The 19941-nt window shown below is 41.1% G+C and overlaps 1 protein-coding gene across 2 annotated transcripts; it reads right to left on the bottom strand.

The window, feature by feature from the left end:
• Positions 1-338: 338 nt before the first annotated feature.
• On the bottom strand, positions 339-18464 carry hrh2a (histamine receptor H2a). 2 transcript variants are annotated; one of them, XM_078169366.1, is made up of 5 exons: positions 18358-18464; positions 5813-7417; positions 4026-4197; positions 3516-3700; positions 339-1575 (listed from the first exon to the last, which is right to left on the bottom strand). In XM_078169366.1, the coding sequence occupies exons 2-4, from the start codon at positions 6816-6818 to the stop codon at positions 3691-3693; spliced, it is 1188 nt and encodes a 395-aa protein (XP_078025492.1). In that variant the 5' UTR covers positions 6819-7417; positions 18358-18464; the 3' UTR covers positions 339-1575; positions 3516-3690. The 2 variants fall into 2 exon arrangements, with proteins under 2 accessions (XP_078025492.1, XP_078025491.1); XM_078169365.1 differs by having other exon boundaries at positions 339-1542.
• Between the last annotated feature and the right edge of the window lie 1477 nt (positions 18465-19941).

Here is a 19941-nt window from a genome sequence, read left to right as displayed (position 1 = left end):
TACAGCAGCGCTACACCCCTACCTGTGGCTGTTACGACATTCTCTCCAGTAACGCACCCACCAGGCAACTGGAGGTGTGTGTTCAGTGACTTTTTCAGTACCAGGACTGTGTGCAAAAAAAACAAGATTATCCTAGTATTTTGTGTGCCGAGGACTTGTCTTTTTGCTGTGGTATCGAAAGAGGCATCAAGTATTGTCGATGGTATAATAAATTCTACATTTTGCACATGTGCATCCGGGTTTCAGTTGGCTCTCCACTGTGCATACTCCTCCTTGATATGATTCAAGGTGTGGTATTTTGTTGTTGCCAAGCTTTAATGTTAATGTATGTTTTTGTCTATCTGTGACTCTCTACCATAACTCATAAAGAGCAGAGCCCTTTCCACCAAATCAAACTGTAAAACCATTTTCTATAAATAGTTAAAGGATTGACAGAAGTGTCTCTGTCTGACTGAGGACTGTGTATTTCCTCCCTCATATTTTACAACATAGTCATGGAAGAAAGGAATCACTTCCTGGCAGACAGGAAAGACAGAGTAAAATCTGTTGAGCCGAACTGAAGAAATGACTACCTTAGTTGTTGTAAATACCAAATAAGTGTTTCCATGTGGTTGAATGGTTTGTAAACCACCTCCATCACTTGTTTCCAGCCAGTACCTGACATGCAGATGGATATTATGTACACTTCAGTGTCAGTCCTCAAAGGAAATAGCTTGAAGTATGGAGAAGGTTAAGTGTTAATGTGGCAATAGTTTGAGGCAATGTGTGCTGACAGCTGTGATGAATTGTTTCCAATGTACTCGTGTTACCACTCATGGTGTTTTCTGCATCATCCCACATGATAATCCCCATCCATACTTAACTACAGCACATCTGTACTGCCTCCGAGAATGGTAGTATATATTATAGTCTTTATTTAAGCTGCCCTTTATTGGTACAGTATGGTTGTAATTTTCTGTTTTGTAGAAACAGTTCTCAGTTACTTTTACAGTATGATACAATACATTTGCTAGCTTTATGCCACTGAGTGAGCAACAGCAGAGACACGATCTGCGTTCTTCGAAATAGACACATAACATTAATTGCTACACATTCAAATGTCACAACACATTTTACATAAAGTGATAATAATAAAAGTCCATTTATCACTTTTTCTCTTCCATTCTCTCATGTTGTGAAACATTTCCAATTATTTTGTCCAGGTTAAAGTTGTGATACTTTGTGTTTCCACTGGAGTGCACTCTTGAGTCAGCATAAAAAAAATGTAGCTCATTAAATTGATGACCAACAAGTTATCGGGCTGGTCTCATTTAGTTCTCCAGAGCTTCAGTACTATTCACAGTTAGATCAAGAGCATATCAGGGCCATGTTTTGCTCTGTGTGTTGGTTGGCTGCAGTGGAAGGATTTTGTTAGACAACTTAGCTCCATCCACATAGAAGCATCATCACATGTTCAATCCTGGACGGGTGGAGGCCGGCTGTCTGCGCACAGTTGGTTCTTGCTGATGAGGTGTGGAGTTGCTGAGGTCCCATTTTGTCCCACTGTTGTTTGTTGAATTACAGAGAGAGTGGTTACTAACAGGCGGAAGAGACACACAAATCGAGAGGATTCAATGACTTTGGGGGAACAATATGCGGAAGGAAAGGAAAGAATCATTCACTTAATAACCACCATGGTGAGTGTGGATGAGCTCCTACTCTTGGTAGAGAGACAAGTCAGTTTGCTGCATCAATAACTTTAATGTTGTAGGAGGTTAACGTGGGTGCTAGGGGGGTTAAAGGTTGTGTGCACGTACAAAAAATATTGCTGAGAAACTGCTGTAATAATACTATTTTTAAGAGACAATACTTTTTATATTTCTTTAGCTGTAAAAACAATAAAAAATAAGATATTTTTAATTAAGCAAAAGTAAGCAAGTTTAGATAAAGTAGAGAAATTAACAATAAAAAATGAATAACAATAATTTTTCCTGGTTACAGTGAAGCCACCTTGTTTTTTTTTTTTTTTTTGTGAAAACGATCATCCACTATTTGCAGTATTATCTGTAAAAAAAATCTTTCCCAATTGAATACAGTAGTTGTGAGATGTAAAATTAGCTTCCTGTGCGAGTGCTGTCAGGATCTCTCCTCTTAAAGACATGACAAGGCATCATTAGTTTGTTTCTTTTCCATGTATCTGACTATATTCAGTCGGCCTGTCACAATATTTCTGTTATGAACCTATCAAGGTCAGCAAATAGTATCAAGGCCATGTCCATAAATCATATGATATTGCCTTTGGGCTTACATGAACATTTGTTTCCATAACAATATCACCAAAGTTTTAGCCAACATGATGCTAGAATAAACAGCAGAGTCTTTATGGCCATTATGAGACTTGGGTGCAGCACCTAAGGTCAATGAGCAGGAAAAAAACAAACAAGAACATGCTATATTTCTCTGTATTTTATTCATTTTTAAAAATTTCAGATGTATTTTTTTTTCCACATTCCAATTCCAGTATTAGAATATTCTTAATTTAATGTTTATTGCTCTTTGATGGTTTTCATACATTATTATACTGTTATATTGTCATCATATAGGTGGAATAAAATGGTCTTAAATTAACAATAACATTTTGTATCACAATTATTTTTGGGACAATAAATTGTCCAACAAAAGTAGTTCGCTTGACAAGCGTAATATCATATACTGGTATGACAAGTATCATAACACAGTGCTCATGTTGGCTCACATGGTGAATTTTGATAAGTGTTGTTTGACTTTGCACTTTTTATGTATTTAAGTGGCAACTGACACATTTTTGCTTTAACTTGCCTTTATGAAGTAAATTTGGATTGCACAATGTAATGGCTGTTGAATAATGGCACAGTGGTTCCCTATAAGCCTCACCCCACTCTGCAATTTTTTCTGCCACCGGGTACGATCTCCTGGGGGAACAAAGCCATTTCTTAAACCATTGCACAACCAAAACAAGAAGATGATAGCCTAACTCTTTTGTTTTCCCCAGTAGCTATCCCTAGTTACGTAAGATTAACAGTGTAACTTCTGTGCAGATACTATGCCCAGTAGTGGAAATGGTGGACGGTGAAACAACAGAACTAACTGTGTAAGAAAATTAAAGTTAAAGTTGTCTGTTTCCACTTTAAAGTGCATTTACTGATCTCAAGATTGAATGCGGCAGTTACCAGAGAGCCTTCACAATGTATTTGTAGTCAAGAAGCAACAAAAACTACTTTTGTTTTTCTGTTGCTTTAACTAATAAACACTTTACAAAGCAGCACAGACAAAGAGCAAACCACTTAGTCAATACAAAGAAACGAGAGCAGGATGTGAAACTGGATAATGTATCTCCTCTGTGCTGAAAGGAAATTTCTTGGCCTAATAAGCATATTGCCATATGGCCTGATGCACTGTGAAAGACACTGTGAGGATCTGTGTGTCACAGTTCATTTGTTCTGGGCCTGACATGCTCTGTGTTGGCAATGGGGATGTCAGTGTGTATATCTACTTACGTGGTGTATTATGGGTGCTCCTACTGCGGCGCTGAGGGCTTCCAAGTAGAGGAGCTGTAAATCTCTGTCCATCTTTTTGTCTGTCTGTTGCTCTTTTCCTCTTGGGCTGATGGATTCTGGTTCTTGGTTGCAGCCGCGGTACAGTGAACACAGCACCCACCTCACCAGCACAGGCTCAGCACGACCTGCAATGAATGAAAAGGTTAGAGAAGTAGAACATTTGTGTGTGACTGATTTAGCTTTTGTGTTTTATAGTAAGACAGAGATAAAATATATAAAACAGTGCAATAAGCTACTGAGAGCAACATGTCACATCCAGCATAATGCACTTGATGACAGTCCTGTCTCACCCTAATTTGAATATGAAGTATCACTCTTTTTAAAGTAGTTGAATTATAATTGATGAGTTTTGAGTCACGACTCTACATTCAAGAACTCTACTGCTGACATTAATGTCTCTGCATCATGTTCAGTCATGGACAGGATAAGTATTTGCTGATTATAATTTACCTTTCATTGCCATTGACATCTGTGGCAGCAGTGCCATTTGCAATTTGGATAGTAGCTGTGGATGTCCCGCTGTTCATTTCTTGAAGCATAAAGTTTTGCTCTGCTAGACCTGCCCTGCAGGTGGCGGGGGTGTGGCCACACAGCAGTGTCACCTCTGTAAGCTGCTCTCTGGCTGAGAGGGGGAGAACAAACAGGAAGAATAAAAACAGGAGGAACAGGATGAGAACAAATAATGTATTCACACTGGTTGCAACAGTGTGTTGGTCATAAACAAATGAAACTAATTCTGAAACTGTAAATTTACCTGTGCACTATAAAGGCACAGTTCAGCCCCAAATCAAAAACACATATTTCCCCTCTTACCTGTAATGCTGTTTATTAATATAATTATTTGGATTTAGTTGCTGATTGTTGGAGATATTGACCATAGAGATGTCTGATTTCTCTTGGATACAATGGAACCAGATGTTGCTCAGCTTGTGGTGCTCAAAGCACCAGAAAAATACATTTGAAAAACTCAACAGCGATGTCTCTTTCCAGAAATCATAACCAAGTTACTCAAGATAATCCACAGACCTTGTTGTGAGCAGTTTCATACAGGAACTATTTTCTCTCGAACTGACTACACCCACCAACTGTATCACTGTGCAGAAGGAAGCGTGCATTTACTGCTAACACACCCAGCACCACTGAGCTTGCTAACATTACAGCTCAGCCGGGGAGGACACCATTAATGTTTGTTTCTCGCGTTGTCACAAGCATAGGGCTGTCATGATAACATTAATATGTTCTATGTGTGCTATTTACATGTTTTTTCTTTCTTTTTTTATGGGAGAACTGCATATTTATACTATGCTACAAATGCCAGCAGCATGATTACCTGCTGAGTGCTGCACGTGTGGGCGTTTTTGTCTGGTCGCTGAGAGTTGAAACATAATTATTCAACTTTGTGTGAAACACTGCCGCCTCTCATCACTGTCACTTTTCACACAGCTGTCCACACACAGAGGAGGAGGGTTGGGACAAATATCACAAAGATCAACCATCACATCGCTGAACAGCAACACCAGAGGAAAAATGAATGTTGAACCCACATATACTGATGGGTCCATCCTTTTTTCCCACCTGCTTCAGCCTTCCCTTCATCCAGAGGACGTACTCTTCCTTGTGCGGATATCTTTACTTTCGTGGATATTCAGTATGACAGCAACCAGAGGCAACCACAGCTGAAAATGCTGCGTCCCTTTTTGCACTTTATTACTCTCATATTTTTTTTTGCTTTAAACAACAAACAAGAACTAAATTTGGTTCAAAACTGCGTCATCTTTGTCATTTAAAAAGCAGCAATATACCTAATAACAGCCTAACAATAAAGTTTATTTACAAAGCTCTAAAATCAAGATAAATAACATAATTCCCAAAATCAACAAAACATTACGTTAATATCGCATATCTCACTGTTGAGCCACCCTTAATCACAGCAGCGGAAATTTAATCCCCAGTACAGCCCTACACAAGCATTAGCCTCTCGTCTATGAGCAGCTGCACACCTCCTTCTGCGCAGTGATACGGTCGTTGGGTATAGAAAGAAAATAGATATAGCAAGCTGAGTGCCATGTAGCTCCATTATATTTGAGAGAAAGCAGACGTCTCTACAGCTGATATCTCTAACTCTCGGAAATTCATACCAAATTAATCAAGATGGATAAATAACATACATGTAAGAGGGAAAATAGGACGTCGTGATTTTGGAATGAGCTGTTCCTTTAAGCTTTCTACAGCTTTACCTGCTGTCACAGTGGGAGATGGCTGTCGGCTCCTCCACCCACTGTAAGAAGGGCATCGACATCTCAGTAGATGACTGTAGGCTGACCTAAAGTCCCTGTTGAGGGCTCCATAGAGGATAGGGTTAAAGGCTGAGTTGGCGTAACCCAGCCACAACACAACAGGGAATGATGGTACTTTGCTTGGGTCTGGATTCTCCTCCAGGCCCAACACTGTGAAGAGGATAAAATACGGCAGCCAGCATACAACAAAAGCCCCTATCACTGCTGCCAGTGTCATTGTGGCTTTGTGCTCCCGCAGAGCCACTGCTGTAATACTGGTAACCAAAGTGATACTGCTGGAAGGATTGTTCCTGCAGTTGTTACTCGTGCTGCTATTGGGTCGGGCACTGACAATGCGTTTGGCCTGTGCCCGTGCAATCCGAAGTATTTGGAGGTAGGTCCAGCACATAGCCACCAGAGGCAGATAGAAAGTGAGCAGAGAGTCAGTGAGGGCGTAGGGTCTGTTCAGCTCAAAGCGGCATCTCCCCTCTTGAGCCCAAGGCCCATAGTTCTGCACCGTGCCATTTACAGTATTCCACCCCATTTGGATGGGCAAGAAAGACACGGCCACGGACACTGTCCAAACACTGGCCATGGCCACAGCAACTCTCCATGGCAACACCAGTGAGGCGTATCTCAGAGGCATGGTCACTGCCAGGTAGCGGTCCACACTGATGGCCAGGAGGGTGAGGATGGAGGCAGTGCACAGCATGACATCCATGGAGATGTAGAAGTTGCAGAAGGATGGGCCGAGCGGCCACTCGTTGGTGAGCTGGAGGAGGGCGGAGAAAGGGAGAACCAAGAGGCCGAGCAGCAAGTCTGTCACAGCTAGAGACACAATGAAGCAGTTGGTGAGGCAGCGGAGGCGTCGAGAGGCGCAGACAGCCAGGCACACCAGCACATTACCGCCGACAGTCAGAAGGATGAGGAGGGACAGTATGGCACCCAACAGCACTTGTGACAACATTATCGCTGGTGCTTCACCGGAGACAATCTGATGATGTCATCACTGGAGCTTTGTGTGAACCATTGTTACTTTTTAGTTTCAAACTCAATGTGAGGTCTCACTTTTTTTTGCAAAGAGGACATTCACATAATGAGCCTTAGGCTCGCATGTAATGTTATTAAATATGTTCACGCAGAGCGCTCGAGTGCTCCCATTTATTAAGGTGCATACAATCTAATCTCGGGGTCTCCATGGTCAAATGTGACTTAAGATCTTGGCCCTTTTGATCCCTCAGCGTCTTTCTCCCAATATTTCCTCTTCGTTTCTAATTTACTTGACAGTTTGCTGTTCTTGCTGGGCCTGAATCATAGCTTTTAACTCTCCTAGGACTTGACCACACCAGCACTCATGACAATATTCATCAAAACAACTACTACAGGAATATGGTCGCACAACATTTTTAATAAATGCTGCTCCTGAGAATTACTAAATTAGCAGTACGCCTGGCTGTCGAAATATTTGTGATGGCTGTTGAACAGCTTCCTGTCTGTGTTGCGGAGTCCTGGTGGTCCATGGTCTCATTTTGGCTTCAGCACCATCTTCTATGGCTGCGGTGACACCTAGTGGACAGAGATGAAAAACACAGTTAGTAATCAGCACAGTGGTTCCTGTAGTTTCAGATACTGCATAGCCATGCATACACACAACAAAGAGCAGTTACTTCATTTTGGTTAGGTTATAACTGTAACTTTTAATATATAGTTTATAATTTATAGTTGATGTATTGAAATAAAACAACTATGACTGGATGAAAAAAAACACCTATGGGTACATTCTCATTACTCTTCAGTGTAAAATATTGAGACAGTCTTTTTATCAGTGCATGTGTCTTTGTGTGTGTAGTATAGCTTTGGCCTCTGAGCCTCTTTTTTCCATCTATGGACTGATACAGTGCACTAAACGACGAAATCAACTAATGCAGACTATTCAAAATATTATTGGACAAACACAGTCACTAACTGACATGAGAATGGAGAATATAAAGAAATCAAGTAAAACAAAACTAAATATGTGAAGTGCTGATTTGGCAACAGGTTTGTAGCAGCTGATAAAAATGATAAATTAGCACCCACTGTCAATGATTTACAGCTTGTTGGAAAAAGTTGAAAAAATCTGCTTTTGGATCGAGTAAACTCTGAAGACTTATGTTGAGACACAGTTTTTGTTCTGTGATAAGGTTCAAATAAACAGTGTGAAAAGATTTATCTCAAGACTAAGCAAGACACTGCCGATCTGTGGGCGCACACACACACACACACACACACACAAATTGTCTTTCCATACCTGTCCTTTTTCCTCACTACATAGTTGTACATTTTTCTGGGGAGTACGTTCAATACTTAGGACATTTGTTTTCCCCAGTGTGATGAAAGTAGCAGAGAGTTTTATTCTGACGAAATTAAGACAGTTACACCAAAAATTGATGCAGCAAACGCACAACTTAGTGCATCAAAAATCAAGACAATGCAGTCAATTAAGTGTTTCATGTTCATCATTTTCTGGCAGAGGAGCCCCAAACCCCTCATGCTGAAATGAAACCTTCGCCTTTGCCTCACTGCGAAGGTATAAAACTAAAATTGGTCCTCAAAAGGACAGCACTACAAGCACATCTGCACGTGAACTAAATTTAGTTCCGGCATGCTTGATTGCTGAGTTGTGAAACAAAACTTCTTCATAGTTGATGTGTGATTCTAAAGTCAAGCCTTGCGTGCATGGTAAAGAATTCAGTATGGGAGTGCCACAGTAATAGTTAGTCCAGTCACAAAAATTATGTATCAGTACTGCTGCAAGTTGCTGTCAAATGTAAAGGTATTTGTTACTTATAACTTTCAGTTATTACAAGCAAAAGTAAAGCTGTCATTTTACACAGTCAGCTAATGGAAATTCCAGTCTATCTGTAATAAAACCATGAACCAGGACAGTAGTTTGTTTGGCTTTGGTCAAGATGTGTAACTGTGTAAACAGCCAGCATGGCTTAGTGCCTCTAAACAATCTGCTGCAGCTGAGGTGATGTCAGGTCTTGTTTTGGTTTCAGTATTGTTAAACATGATTAACATTTTGATGTAGCAATGCCTCAGGCGGACGGTTCGGCCTGACTGATGAGGGAAATATGATTAGAGCTGATGAATATGATAATAAATGTAGTGACCAAATAATGCCCATGAATAATAAAGACAGGTTTTTGATCAAATGGCATGTAAAAATAACGTCTGCTAGTAAAGTAAATACTTTTTGGCAAAAGATAATTTCTTATCGATATTGAGGTGACAGTATTGCAGTGCTGTTTATCAGTCTAGATCAGTGGTTCCCATCTGGTGCAGCCACAGGGTCCAGATTTCTTCTCAGTCATTAGTTCAAGGTCTACACAGATTAATGCATTCAGTGTCATGCTTGTGTTTGGACATGTCATCGAGTTAGTTTGCTGTCATCTTACAGACTGTGAAATAACAAAAATCAAAATAGGCACTTCAAAATAAAAGCCCTGTGCCAGAAATTCACTGCACTTAAAATAAGGTTTGTTTTTACAGACTACAGACTTGAGTCACTTGCGGTCCATTCAGAATGGACCCGACACCCACTTTTGGACTGGCATCTACCAGTTGGGAACTACTGGTCTAGGTTTTAGTGTGACTTAATGAGTGTTGGCGATATCGGCCGTAGCAGTGTTTGCCTTCACTCCAATATAATGGAACTACATGGCACTTGGCTTGTGATACTTAAAGCAGCAAAACAAAACAACTGATAAAGTCAACCACTGGTTTCGGACAGTGAACCATGGGCTCTAAATCTGAGGCCATTGTGCTCTGCCGGAAACCAGTGGATTGCCCCCTCTGGGTTGGGGGAGAATTACTGCCTCAAGCGAGGGAGCTCAAGTATCTCGAGGTCTTGTCCACAAGTGAGGGTAGAAAGGAGCGTGAGATGGATTGGCGGTTTGGTGCAGCTTCTGCAGTGATGTGGGCGCTGTGCTGGACCGTTGTGGTGAAGTGAGAGCTGAGCTGGAAGACAAAGCTTTCGATGTACTGATCCATCTACATTCCAACCTTCACCTATGGTCATGAGCTCTGGGCAGTGACCGAAAGAATGAGATCGCGGATACAAGCGGCCGAAATGAGGGTTAGGGTTAGGGTGTTTCAGGCATGTCCTATTGGTAGGAGGCCCTGTGGCAGACCCAGAACACGCTGGAGGGATTACATATCTTATCCGGCCTGGGGACACCTTGGGGTCCCCCAGGAGGTGCTGCAAAGCGTTGCAGGGGAGAGGGATGTCTGGGGTGCTTTGCTTGGCCTGCTGCCCCCGCGACCTGACCTTGGATAAGTGGATGAAAATGGATGGATGGATGATAAATTCAACCACAATGTCTCTTTCTAGAGATCATAAGCCGGTTACTCAAAATAACCCACAGATGACGTTTTGAGCAGTTTCATATAGGAACTGTTTTTTTTCTATTGAACTACACCTGCCAGCCGCGTCACTGTGCAGATGGAAGTGAGCATTTACTCAAAGACACTAAAACAACCTAGATTAAAAATAATTGATCAATAGTCCTGATTAATAATTTTACCCATAATAATAAAACTATGGGTAAAAGGAAAAATATGTATTTTTGATTTTGGGGTGAACTTTCCCTTTAAAGTTTCTGTTTCTTAGACCTTGTGGAGTTTTATTTGTCCTCTGTGAACTCACTCATTAATGGCATGTGGGCATGAGTTTTTAATGTGTGCTTGGTGGAATGAGGGTAACCACTTGATAAGTGAGGATGTGTGTGTGTCGGTGTGTCGGTGTGTGTGGAGTCCATGTGTTTGCGTCAGTGGGTGGTGGGTAATGTTTGCTCGTCTATTTTCTAACACTGTAATGGATGTTGGGAAACTTGCCAGATTTGATCCAGAGCCGCTCACTTATCACCTCAACGAGAGAGAGGGAGGTGGAGAGGTGAACGCCACCGGCTTCACATGAAGATGTGCAGAAAGAGCATTAGCTTACATGATAAAAGAAAATCACAGAATGACAGGTTTTAATTAAATCTCGGTCTACGAAAACCACACCACCATCTCTAATCTTTGAACTCTTTTAATCTTCGCTTCTTTTGTTCCGTGGACACATTTCTGTTACAGACTCGCTGCTTTGAACTTCATCCAGCGCAAACACTGATAACAAAGCCACTAACGTATGAAGTGCAGCTCTCAAATGCACATGACATCTCAGTCTTTATATTTGACAGAACCACAGGCTGACTCACCAGGAACACACATTTCTGCTGTTTTCATCAGCCAAATCTGTCTCTCACACACTGACAGTCACTGTCTTGCTTTGTCTCCCACACAAACACACACACACACACACACACACACACACACACTTGCTCACAGTAGGAATGACTTTTGGCTTGGATCCAGCGCAGGCCTGTGAGGAATGTCCACATATGGACATGTGTTGCAGTCACTAGAATTTTTTCAGTAACCTAGTCTCAACCCTGGGACATAAGGGTATATGAGGGTGTGTGTGTGTCTGTGTGTGTGTGTGTGTGTGTGTGTGTGTGTGTTCACACAGGCATACTTGATATCTACTTTCAGCCAAACGCATTAGTTCCTTTTCCCATGTTTCAGTGCATGTGTGTGAGAGCACAACCATATTGGTTTCCTGTTTATTTTTGCATAAACATTTGTGTTTTTATAAGAACCATATTAATATAACAATCCTGTCCACTCACTTATCAAGAACCACCAAGTAAGCCAAGTAAGACTTATGTGGTGCAAATAACGTACATGCATTTTTATTTTATCAAGTCGCTGTTGGTCTGCAGCAGTGTTACTCAACTTACAACCCCCGAGATAGGCCCTATCTGGCCCACCGATAAAGTGCTGGGTGGCCTGCCGACCATTTTTTAATTCACAGTGATAATACATTGATTCACATTGGGATTTTTTGTGCACTTTAATTGTAAAAAAAATGCAGAAAATTGAGCTTATTTATATAAAAAAAATGCCAGAGGAGTCAACTCCCTGTTTGAGGTGCAGGCCACACCACGAATGTCTGATGTCTGATCTGTGCGGAGCTGCTGCGACTGGATTTGCCTTGTTTACTCACTTTATCTGATTACATTCTTAATGTTTGTTTATTAACTGGCCCCAGGCCTCCTGTCATTTTGCAAAATTGCAAAGCAAGCCGAGTCTTCCTGGTCTACGGTTACAGTAAAAAGTCCCAGCGAAAGTCAGTGAAAAGTCATCCGCCTCAATGTTGAAGTATGATCCCCTCCTATAGTAAATAAAGCATCACTCATTCAGACAGTCTGCTACTTTATTACTGACCATCTGTTTTACTTCACAAACTTCTCATTAGTTGTCCCTAATGGAAAACAAGTGTGAGTGTTGCTACATCTGTATATACAATCGCAGACACACTCGCATGTAGGCGTGCATGCACACAGCCTGAAACATATGTCTTAGTAATGGATTTTGAGGACTGTAATGGATTGTAATGATTGCTGAGTGCTGTGTTTTCCACAGGATGTAAAGGCTGCTCTACTTTCCGTGGTTTTCTGCACCGAGAAGAGACAACAAAATGTTACGTGCATATGTGGTGTTAAGGACAGTGCACGAAGGGTTCATCCCGGGACAGGTCTATGTGAGTGTCACAAGCAACAGTTGGTGGACATAACGGAGATGAAATATTAAGTGAAGGAGCTCCTAGACAGTTTCCTCTTCTTGTCTCCCATCCTCCAGCTTGAGAACGATGCAGATGAGCTGGAGAGGTTTCATTCTGCCCCATCTAGACCTTCCATTACTCAGTAAGTGGTCTGGTGAAAAGAGCCCAATTTGGGTATTGAGATGAAAGGCAAGGCAGAACAGAACTTGGAACAGTAGCTCTTTACCAGACACGGTCTGAGCTCAGAGATGAGTAATGAGGTTATTTACCTCTCAGCTGGGGCTTGCTTCCTGATTTGTGAGATTCTCTGAATACCAAGTGTTCATTTTGTGATTTTTTTTTTCTTTCTTTTTTTTTTTACCGGCCAGATGTGTGTTTTTAGAAATAAACAGATAAGGAATATCTGTTCTTCTTCAGCCCGATCATTAACCAAAATAATCATGTCCCAAATGCAATGTGATGTGTCGGACTATTTTCACACAGGGTCAGGAAACTGATTAATTCTGCCCTCTCACTGCAATTTTGGGATTAGCTCTGAATTGTCAGCAAGGTGTGAAATTAACTTTATCTATGCGGCTGCCACAGACGAGACACAGATACTGCAAATCGCTCACTCATTAATTCACTTATTCATTCCTTCAGCCCATTAAAATTCATTCACAGTCAGCCTACCTGCCACCTAACGGTTCGTCGGAAGTAGGACCATAGTCTTGAAATGACTCATTGAACCATATCACCGGCCTTGTCTCTGTAATGCTGCTGAAATTTGTGGAAAGTTTTGTGTCAGCAGCACTGCATGCACAAGTACCTGCAGTGATACCATCAGTCACAAGATTTTTTGATAGTGGATGATCAACTGCAGAGGGGCCACAAAATTAGACAAACGCAAGACGGAAATCAGCAGTAGCTGGTGTTTATTCTGTGATCTTCTGAACCTTTTCTCAGAGCTGTAGGTTGTTTATTTTAGATTTAATATAGCACAAATCACAGGGTTTGTTCAAAATAACCTCACCCCCACATCATGTACATAAAAAGAAATTGCATGGAGCAAACACTGCCTGAATTGGTTAGTTTTAAGCCACCTATAAAAAGGCCCATCAGTATCAGTTTAAGTATCACTATGTTTAGAACATTTTCAGAGCTTTATCTTGCTGTCAGACAGCCTCTTTCAGACGGGGAACTGAAGCTGCTATCTCAAAGCCACCAAACTCCACTGACAAAAACAGTAATTTACTTTGCAGAATATGGGAGGTGCAGGTCTACTGGGATGTTTGTTAAGAAAAGAAAAAATGGAATTAAAAGTATTGTTTCAATTGTAATTCTGTATGATTTGCAGTTATTCTTCACAAAAAAAGTAAAAGAAAAAAGTGTAGCCCTTTATTGCATTTAAAAAAATGCTTTAACGTTTAGTCAGCTTAAAAGTGCTGCACACCTCTACGGCCTGGTGCCTTTTCCTCTAAATTTTGCAAAACATTAATATCAGTGGCTAGTTCTGAGTCTCCCTAGCTAGGTTTGCTATGGATTCCAAATTTAAAAAAGTAAAAGTCTTGAAAGAAATCAGAGGATTTAGTAGTGTGTGGACAGATTAGTTTGCTTTTACCATCAACACTGCTAAGCTAAAGTATAAATAGCCCACTGCAGAGTAGCCACTAGCCAAATGTAGCCACTGAAACATATCAATCAATGCTCAGTTAGCCTTAGTAATTTTGATAGACTAATTTAGACTTGTTAGCCTGTGTAACCCTTTTCTGTATTCCCTATTACAAATGTAATGTATAGGCTGATATTTATTTTTTTAAGTGGGTCTCTTTAAGTGACTAAAATAAGTTTGCTGCTACCCCCCTCCACAGCAGTACATTGTCTAGCTTCCATAATGGTAGATTTAGTAAATCAAAGACACTAGCAGAGCAGCACAGGACATGAAATCAGCACAGCAGTAACGTCAGGTAGGTCGGCCCATCTTATGCAACTATATATCTTTAAAGTTATGGCTGAAGATAAGAACAGAAATAAGCAACTTTTCCCCTTTCACATATATCCACAATTTAAAACAAATGTTGTCTAGCTGGAGGAGTTAGTGCAACGTCATGGTGATTCAGTCTATAGACCTTTTTATTACTATTTTGCTTATTATTGCCTTTTTATAACAGCATTGGCCCCTGTTTACTTCCTGACAGTGACTGCATTAACAATAATTTCAACAGGAATATAAACAGCCTGTTTACACCTCGTATTACGTGATGTATCTCAAGTGATCCAATCACAAGTGGACTGCGCTAAATACAAGTGTAAATGACAACCAAGACACATTGTGATTCAGGCACTTCAACCATTTGGTTTGGAGGTAGTCTTGGACGCATTTGACCTGTCCATTGTTTTGCCCCATGGAGGGAGACCTGTTGAATTCTGCTGACGGCGATGTCTTCAGCTGTACGGTTACATGACTGGCGAGTATGCTAGCGAGCAGCTAAAGAGTGTGGACGTAATAACTGCGCAGGGCCCTCACACCTTTTCGTAGTGACACAGGCAGTAACAAAATCTTAACACAAGTGGTTAGCTAGTGATTCATGGTAGACACACTTGTGAACAGCGATGCATCTCGGCTGTCTATTTATGTTCGCATTACAGAAACACATTAATAGCAGTTATTAAAACAGATTAAATGGACCCATTTAGAATGTTTAATGCTGTGAAGTTAAAAAGGTCAGTGCATAACAGAAAGGGAGGGAAACGCAACTGTTATTAGGTCAGTAAACATTTAATTAGTGAGGTCTGTCATATTGACAAATCAGGCAGGCAGATGTTGAAAGCAACTTTTGTCCCTGCGCGCAGCATCCGTCAGAGCGACATAATGCAATCAGACATCTGAATGCTTCAGTTGTCCTATTATAATTCAATTGAGCAAAAATATTTGGCTCACTCACTTCCTCTGCCTTTACAAAGAAATCTATAGCTGTCTGCATTTTTGTGCCGCGCCTGCGTCTGTGTGTGTGTGTGTGTGTGTGTGGGGTGGGGGGGGTCTATATGTGTGTGCGTCTGTCTTCCTGTTTGTCTTTGTTTTTGTCCTTGACAGAAAGACCCAGAGAGAGAGAGAGAGAGAAAGAGGGAAGTGGTCTGGGATGGAGGGTTGCTTGGTAACAGTTGTGTATCCTGACCAGCGGAGGGAAGCTGTGGAATCTTGCCGAAGCGTGAAAACGAAACATGCAGAGTGACAGACATGAGTGCAGACAGGTACACAGACGGATGGGGGGGGGGGGGGGGGGCAGACACATTAAATATGCATAGAGGCTAACAGCATGCATTGCTGTGTCACAGACATACATACACAAACAAGCTCAGGTCACATGGGGATAATGGCTTGCCCTCAAATGTGTCAATCTTGTCCTCACCATACCTCTATTAAACATTACAGCTTCTGTATGAAGTGGCTCATGTAGACACGCATTCAGATATTTGTACAGAAGTGGAGTCCAGAATCAACACATTTTCTGTTATACCTCACAGTTGCACTTCCTAGTAGCTATTTAAATAGGGAACTTTCTTAGCAACTGTTGAGCACCACGCACGGTTCTCTGACCCAATCATGACACTAAACCACATCCTCTCTCTCTTCTGTTGGCGGCTTCAGCTGATGCTGATTGACTTTGGTTGCTCACCGGGGTTTGCCCTTCCCAGTTTGAGTTCTGTAAGTGATGGTGTGCCACATTTTCACTGTAATGAATTTTGCTCTTCTATAAGGAATATAGCTTAGTGGCAGTTCATAAGAGATTTAACATTTCTTGTTTTAAATATCTGATGTGCTATAATACTTGCAAAAAATCTTTTATTACGGCAACAGAAGAAAAACAAGGTGGCAATTTGAGGGGGGACGCCGTTAGCAAAATGACTAAAATACGTCCCTCCTAACCATCTGTCCCTCTCCTTACCAGGGGTCTGGACCCAGACATATAACCAATAAATTGTGTAGAATGATTGATTAAACTTTGACATCAGTTTCAATTTTCACATGCATAGTATTTGTAGCACTGGTTTCGCAACCAGAAATGTCACAAGTCATTTCATGTGATGCTACTTAGCCAAACAAATCTGTGTGTTCTGATGAGCATTGCGACCTGAGTGAGTTACACTCACGGGGGAGATGAGGTGACAGACAACAGTCGGACAAATAAGTGAGTCAGAGGAAATTATTTTCACGCTTATTCTATGGAGAGAAGAGTAGAAAGCAAAATCAGAACATTTAATCTAAAATGAACAGACTAGTACTGTACATGTTCTTCCCACGGGTAGTTCAATGTCTCATCATATGTTCTGAGACAGTGGTGATTATTAAATGGAGACAAAGCACAGAGCATCTTTTGAACAAGAGCACCTACCAAAATCCAAACTGAGGGCTCAGGAAATATTTTTTTTTATATCAATCAATCAGTCATTTTATATGTCGCATGAAATCATTTAAGGTAGAACTTAAACACACACATCCTTTACCAGTGATTTGCATTAGTTAGCAATAAAAGCCACAATTTCTGAACATTTAAGATAAAGCGCACCAGCTCCGAAAAACCCTCAAACTTTATCAGCATAAAACCCAAGGACAGGGCTGTCACAGTACAGGCCGAATGATTCGTATCTCCGAGAAGTGCAGAGCAGGAAAACCATCACAATGAACGTTTTTTATCTTTCCTGATGCAGCCAGTATAAAACTTGTGAATTATCATTTGAAATAAAGATGAAATTCTCTAGGAGGGCTTTATTAGTTTTTTAATTTTGATTTAATTTTTTTTTTCAGATTTCCCGTCTTAGTGCTCCAGTAGAGTGGAGAATATAATCATTATATTTAGCAAGTCAGAGAGAAGTCCTATCATAATGAACTATTCATATCTACTAATTTGCAACTCTGATACCCATTGTGCTCAAGTACAAGAAAATGAGCGGAGGAACAGTGATCAGCTCCTCTGCACTCTTATGTTCTTTCTTTCTATCTTTCTTTATGTCTATCTGTGTGTGTATCTGTAATGATCTAAATGTTTGCCCGTCATTGTGTTACTATGGAAATTCACACATTGGAATTTAAAGCCGGAGAGGCGATGTTCAAATGTAGAACTTCAAAGTATGACATGTGGCAACAACTAAAAGATAAATAAGACACGCACACAGAATAATCTCACTTCCTCATTTCCAGGACTGATTAAATGACCCCTTTGTATATTTGCCCTTGGGCAGAGTTCACATGCTCACAGGGTCAGAATTGACTCAGTCACACTCTCCACACCCACAGACCGATGAATTTTCGACACTAAAGAGAGAATTCCAAAATGACGAAGACCTTGTTTCCCCATAACTGAACTGACAAACACTCAGGGCAGGAACAGATGCTGTGAGTCTGCTGAAGACAGAGGTCACGTGTCAGTAACCACACACACACACACACACACACACACACACTGCTTCCCGATCTATATCTTTTACTTTTTCCTGTCTTTGCATTGAAATGCTAAAAATTATAACTCTAAAAAGCAGGAATTGCTCCACCCTCTAATATCAACAAGTGATTTAAGCAACATTTTATTTAGTTGTGCTGGTAATTAAGTAAAGCGTTTATTAAATATTTCACAAATATTGAATGAATGTAACTCATGTGTGATTTCTTTTCCTCTGATATTCTTGTTTGGCTGCTGAAATGCACACCAGCAAATCAATGCAGACTTAGAGCAAATATTGAGCCAAACTTAATTACGCTGTCATGCCACAAACACAGCTGGATGCACCATGTTTTCACGCACACAACTCATTCAAATTCAAATGTGGTGACAAATTAAATATATTTCAGCAAGTTTAAAGTAGGAAATTATCAACTCACCTCAGTGCTGCTTTTCCTTCTCTGAGACGACTGCCCCCGCTACTCTGCTCTGCTCCCTGAGAGACGAGAGAACAACAGTCTCGCCCGTGAAGTGTGTGCGTAATGAGTGTGTAAGAGTGTGTGGGAAAGAGAGGAGAGAGAGAGAGAAAGCGAGGGAGCACCTCACACACAGCCCTCTCCCTCTCTTTCTCTTTCACTCTCTCTGCATCTCCTCCTATTATTCTTCTCTGTCTCTTCAGGGTAATTTGCTCCTGAAATTATTTTAATAGCTCCTCCATTCTCTTCACGCCTTCTAACTTGCATGTGCCAGCTGCTGCGATAAAGCAAAACTGTTGCCGTTGGCGACCGGCCTGTGTTACCTGAATAATCCAAGCAACCTGTTGCATTCAGGCCTAATGGAAGAGCTGGCAAATAAGTCAAGTTTGTAGTGGATAAAAACACAGAAAGACATGGTATTCATGCATGCACGCATCATTTCTTGTATTTCAGGATTTTTTTTTTCTTCTTTTCATGTCCCATGCTGACACAAATACCACATCTCTCTAAACTTTAAACAATTTAGTAATTCAGCGACTCTTTTGAGCTTCATGGATGGGTGGCTTTCGGATAAATCTATGAGAACTGGCACCAGTTGCACTGGTGTGATGTCAATGACCCGATAGGTCACAAGGATTTCTAAATCAATCTTTTCTATTTCTGGTGCAGCCTTTTACTCAGCCTTTGTATCTATTTTTCATGCGCTTTGGCCTCCGGTGTGGCTCCTTCATCCTTTCCAATGTGAATTCATCTTCTGGGCTGAAGGCTAACATTCATAAGTCATTATCACGTCTCTTTTCATAACTTTTGTCCGTTTTTGGCTCCATTTTTCTTATCGGTCTCATCTCCGTCTGTCTTTGGCTCTGTCTCTCTTTCTGTGGCCTTGTTCATATTTTAGCTGCTGCTTAATTTAATCTTTCTTTGTGTCTTTTTGTACCTTATTGTCTCTGTTATAGACTGTCCTTCTGCCCGCTGTCTCTTTTCATTCTTTCATCTGCATATCGCTTCATCTCTGCCTGTTCCATTTGTCACTTTTTTCTTTCCACACACCTTTCAAGCTCCACCCTTATTTCTCCTTGTGTCACAGCAACAAGGTTCCAGTTTTGTTCCACTACACTGAACTCTGCGATAACATATCTTTCTTTATCATTTTTTCTTTCTTCTGTCCTTCTCTCCTTCTTTCTTTATCCACCTGCCTGTCTTTCTCGCACTCTCCCTCTCAAAAGCACACAATGTCTGTCACTCATTTCCAAGCGTCACCTTCTCGCATGCACATACTTGTTAATGTTTCTGTGCTCACCTTTATTTTCTGTCCTTGTTAAATCCATAGTGTGTTGACAGCTCTCGTGTTTCCATAACAACATACCTTCTGATGTTTTTGAGCTGGCTGAGGTGACCTGACTGGCACTCCCACCTTTAGGTCAGCTGTGACATCAGTCATGTAAGTGATGTGTTTTGTAATTAACACCATAGTTGGGTGTTCCATGGCTTTGACGCCTTTGGGCCCCAGTGTTCCCATGCAAGGCAGGGTAAGGAAAGAGATCATTT

The sequence above is a fragment of the Epinephelus lanceolatus genome, chromosome 7, assembly GCF_041903045.1.
Source record: "Epinephelus lanceolatus isolate andai-2023 chromosome 7, ASM4190304v1, whole genome shotgun sequence".
NCBI lineage: Eukaryota > Metazoa > Chordata > Actinopteri > Perciformes > Serranidae > Epinephelus > Epinephelus lanceolatus.
Note: the sequence above shows the minus strand (reverse complement) of the source record. Positions and strands in the feature narration are given on the sequence as shown.